Genomic DNA, 4,579 nt, shown 5'->3' with positions numbered 1-4,579 from the left:
TATAAACATTTTAGATTGAACTCCCGTACAGGAGTCTGTGACAGGCTCTCCAGGTGACCTTGACTCCTGAGATATTTGACATTGTGGAGCAGTATCTCATCATAGTACTGAAGACATTGAAATAAACCACTTAAACTACTTTATATTGAGATAAGTGAGAAAAGTGGGCGTGACGGTTTCCCCACCAAGGGGTCTTTTTGGTGCAAAGCAAATGCTTGCAATCGATTCAGAATCATGAAAAAATACATATATGGTAGATAATTATACATGCATATATAGTGTGACCCCTCACAAGCTACTTAAGGCAGATTTAAACATTTAAAATGTGTGTTAAACTCCTGGAGGAGTTGAGTTTTAACTCTTTGAAATGTGCTCCTGGACATCTTCACAAACACATTGGGGGAAACTTTCCTTGGTAAATAATTTCTTCCCAGATTTTTGACTGATATTAATTCACAGAATGGGTAGAAAACTCATACGTCAAAACACACACACACACGCACACACACACACACACACACACACACACGCACACGCACACGCACACACACACACACACACACACACACACACACACACACACACACACACTCTCTCTCTCTCTCGTACATGCTTAACAGACACAGAAGTGTAAATATGAATTCCTCTGAGCTTTAGTCAAAACCAGGAAAAATACACAGTAAATGATACGATGGCGACGAAAAATAATCTCAAGGTGTACGCCGTACACAGCATCTGACGGTAGAACACACCACTGATGTTTGGAGAAATACAGGCTTTGCTAGTGACATTTCAGGCTAAACTTGGGGGAAGGAGCTAAGACTCTCGTAGAGATAAAACATTTCAAAATCGATAAAAATACATCTACGATAGTCTTGATCTAAGCAGGCTACTAATGTTGTATGGATGGAGGTATAGCCTTGGATCATGTATTCATGTACTTAAAAACTCACCTTTCAGGAGGCCAAAAGAGGAGACCCCCCCCCCCTTTTTGTACAGATGTTTTTTTTTTTTCTCTGCATTTTTTGTTTTTGTTTGTGTTATTTTTTATTTCTTATTTTTCTGTATTATTGTGTTGATTTTGAACTGTTTGGTTGCTATATATGACCACCAAAACAAAGACTGTTCTAAGACTTTCCTTAGTGGCAACACTCTGAGCCCCTCACCTCATGTCTAAAATACACTTTTTGGACAGAAAAGAAAATATTTCACCGGATGGAATAACTATTTAGTTACTCTACTGCGCCCCCTACAGATCTGGTCAATGGAAACATTAGATTCTACGCCTGTCTGTCTGTCTGTCTGTCTGTCTGTCTGTCTGTCTGTCTGTCTGTCTGTCTGTCTGTCTGTCTATTCTCAGCCATAACATATAACAGACAAACTACACTAATAGTCTATCTATCCTCTTCTTGACCATACTGTTGCTAAAGTCTTTGTTTTGTATTCTTTTATTTTGCATTGCAAAGCTATTACTTTTTTATACATGTTTTGAGAGATGCTATACAAATAGCTGATTATTATTATTATCATTATTATTATTATTATTATTATTATTATTATTATTATTATTATTATTATTATTATTATTATTATAGGTTATATTTCTCTGCACCATTTTTACCCAGCAGAATAAAGAAAGAATACACCAGATTTATGGAAAAGACATTTATTGCTACAACAGCATTTTTAACACATGCCTATAGGCTACTTAAACTGTACACATAATAATACTGTAGTGATAGGAGTTATTTATATGATTATTCAGAGTTTAAACAGTAAAGACATCATTCTGTAAGACTTGTTGTATTGCTCAGGATAAGAACCATCTACAAAATATAACCCTAAATTTAGTCAAACTGTGTCAAATCAAGTAGCCGAGTTCATAAACGTACAATATTTGTATAAAACATAACTTACATAACTTTAAAAAACAAACAAAAAAACATTCTATTTAAAAAAAGAAAAACTCAAATATTACAGAGTAAATACTAAAACTGAAGCAAAGAGGTTTAAAACTAGAATATATCGTCTCTGTCGGGTAGAAACCTCATTGGTCCAAAACTGTTACTTTTCAGGATTCAAATTGGCAAAAGTAGCAGATCTTCAGAGCTTGTAGATCTGTTATTTTTGTATGATGCTGTTGTATGATCAAGTAGGGCGTTAATTTACGACAAAACCCGAAAAATTGAAATATGGAGATAAGAGGTTTCTGAGCGACCGCAACGGTATATGAATATGATGACACAATAACACATTAATATTAATTTATATGAATTAATATGAATATTATGACAACACATTAAGATGAACATTCTTACAGATTCTAGTCGTAGCAGAATATTATCAGATGTTTTGCAAATCTGGGAATAAGTTCCGAATCTGGAACTTTTTTCACCAACAATGTGTTTGTAAAAGTGTTTATCATAATATTATAAACATTTTAGATTGAACTATCAGGAGTCTGTGACAGGCTCTCCAGGTGACCTTGACTCCTGAGATATTTGACATTGTGGAGCAGTATCTCATCATAGTACTGAAGACATTGAAATAAACCACTTAAACTACTTTATATTGAGATAAGTGAGAAAAGTGGGCGTGACGGTTTCCCCACCAAGGGGTCTTTTTGGTGCAAAGCAAATGCTTGCAATCTATTCAGAATCATGAAAAAATACATATATGGTAGATAATTATACATGTATATATAGTGTGACCCCTCACAAGCTACTTAAGGCAGATTTAAACATTTACAATGTGTGTTAAACTCCTGGAGGAGTTGAGTTTTAACTTTTTGAAATGTGCTCCTGGACATCTTCACAAACACATTGGGGGAAACCTTCCTTGGTAAATAATTTCTTCCCAGATTTTTGACTGACTATTAATTCACAGAATGGGTAGAAACCTCATACGTCAAAACACACACACACGCACACGCGCACGCACGCACTCTCTCTCTCTCTCTCGTACATGCTTAACAGACACAGAAGTGTAAATATGAATTCCTCTGAGCTTTAGTCAAAACCAGGAAAAATACACAGTAAATGATAATAATAATACAGTCTAAAAAGTCATAATAATGTCAAACTATAGGCCAACAAACTGCAGGTGATCTTTTCCACCGCTGATATGAATCCTCTCAGATATATTTAAACACAAAAGATAAAATCAATAAATAGAAAATATGTACAAAACATCTGCAGATTACAATGCATTCGTCAGTTACAAGGAGGTTTAGGCACGAGTTTAAGAGTTCATTTGGGGGCGGGGGGGTGGTGGGGGCTGGGTGATTGTTGAACTGCATCCCGTTGGACACGGTGAGCGCTCACATCCCACGACAACACGACGGATGTCACATCATCTTCTCCAACATCCAACATGATGGATGTACCATGTTCTCCATCGTCCAACAACATCTGTACGTTAAAGACACGATCACAATGCAAAACAATGTGAGAATGGAGGTATACATTCAGCATTGTTATTTAATGTATATCTTTTGAAGAGTTATGTTTCTAATTGATATAGTATATATAGAACATAGTCTATATGCACCTGCTGTAGACCTGGCTAGATGTTCACAGATGCCCCATGGTGCTGGGCCCATCAGTCAGACCAGGATGGAAGGCCAGCTGCATGGAGGAGACCTGAGGGTCTGAGAGCTTCTCCTCCTCTCTCCTCCTCAGACAGGCTGCTTTGGGGTTCAGGTTCCTCTCTGTGGAGAAACACACACAACCGCTCAACCAATCAGTCAATCAATGGAACCAGACATGGAGACCATGTGTTAATCAGTTGTCCATCAGAGAGGTCACTGGTTCACCTCCCCGCCCTGCTGTGTCCAAGTGTCCTTGAGCGAGACTCTTAACCCCTTGCATGGTTTCCTCTGCTGTGTGTGTGTGTGTGTGTGTGTGTGTGTGTGTGTGTGTGTGTGTGTGTGTGTGTGTGTGTGTGTGTGTGTGTGTGTGTGTGTGTGTGTGTGTGTGAGAGCAACATTTACCATTTAATTCATGAGACCAACATAGTGAACAGACAGACAGGCAGACAGACAGACAGAAAATTGGGAGATTTGTTCCAGTCATCATCAGAAATCCACAAATGAAATAAAGTCTGTTTGTGTTGCAAAGCTGTCCTTGTTCAACTTGGTCTGTGAGCTCTATTCAATCAATAACATCATCAATCTATTGATCTCTTTGTTCCCAGGATGCTCTGCTAACACTCAGAGGTTAATCACATCATTCCAACCGTTTAATGAAAATCTGCCCTGTTCTCAGCACACACACACACACACACACACACACACACACACACACACACACACACACACACACACACACACACACACACACACACACACACACACACACACACACACACACACACACACACACACATGCACACACGCGCGCGCACACACGCACACACACTTTATTGGCTAATGAGGAGATGAATTGAATACACAGGAGTCAGGACCCCAATGGAAACAAGTCACAGTGCTTTTTGGGGTTTTAATGCTTTTAGCATTTTTTTTTTATATATAACTGTATATTTTATATATAACTGTTTTATATATAACCTATCTGTGCTT

At 37.9% G+C, this 4,579-nt stretch overlaps 1 protein-coding gene across 1 annotated transcript in view; it reads right to left on the bottom strand.

Moving 5' to 3' along the window:
- Positions 1-2,949: 2,949 nt before the first annotated feature.
- The window catches only part of LOC311046754 (transcription factor 12-like), a 23,938-nt gene continuing 22,308 nt past the window's right edge, over positions 2,950-4,579 (bottom strand). Inside the window, exons 12-13 of the mRNA XM_084059283.1 lie at positions 3,550-3,709; positions 2,950-3,410 (exon numbers count right to left, since the gene is read on the bottom strand). Coding sequence (XP_083915409.1) covers positions 3,573-3,709 — 137 coding nt within the window. The 3' untranslated portion in view covers positions 2,950-3,410; positions 3,550-3,572. The remainder of the gene's footprint in view (positions 3,411-3,549; positions 3,710-4,579) is intronic.

Source organism: Gymnoscopelus microlampas (genome assembly GCF_963454915.1).
Source record: "Gymnoscopelus microlampas genome assembly, chromosome: 6".
Taxonomy (NCBI): Eukaryota; Metazoa; Chordata; class Actinopteri; order Myctophiformes; family Myctophidae; genus Gymnoscopelus; species Gymnoscopelus microlampas.
The sequence above is the reverse complement of the archived record's forward strand: the minus strand, read 5'-3'. Positions and strand labels throughout refer to the sequence as shown.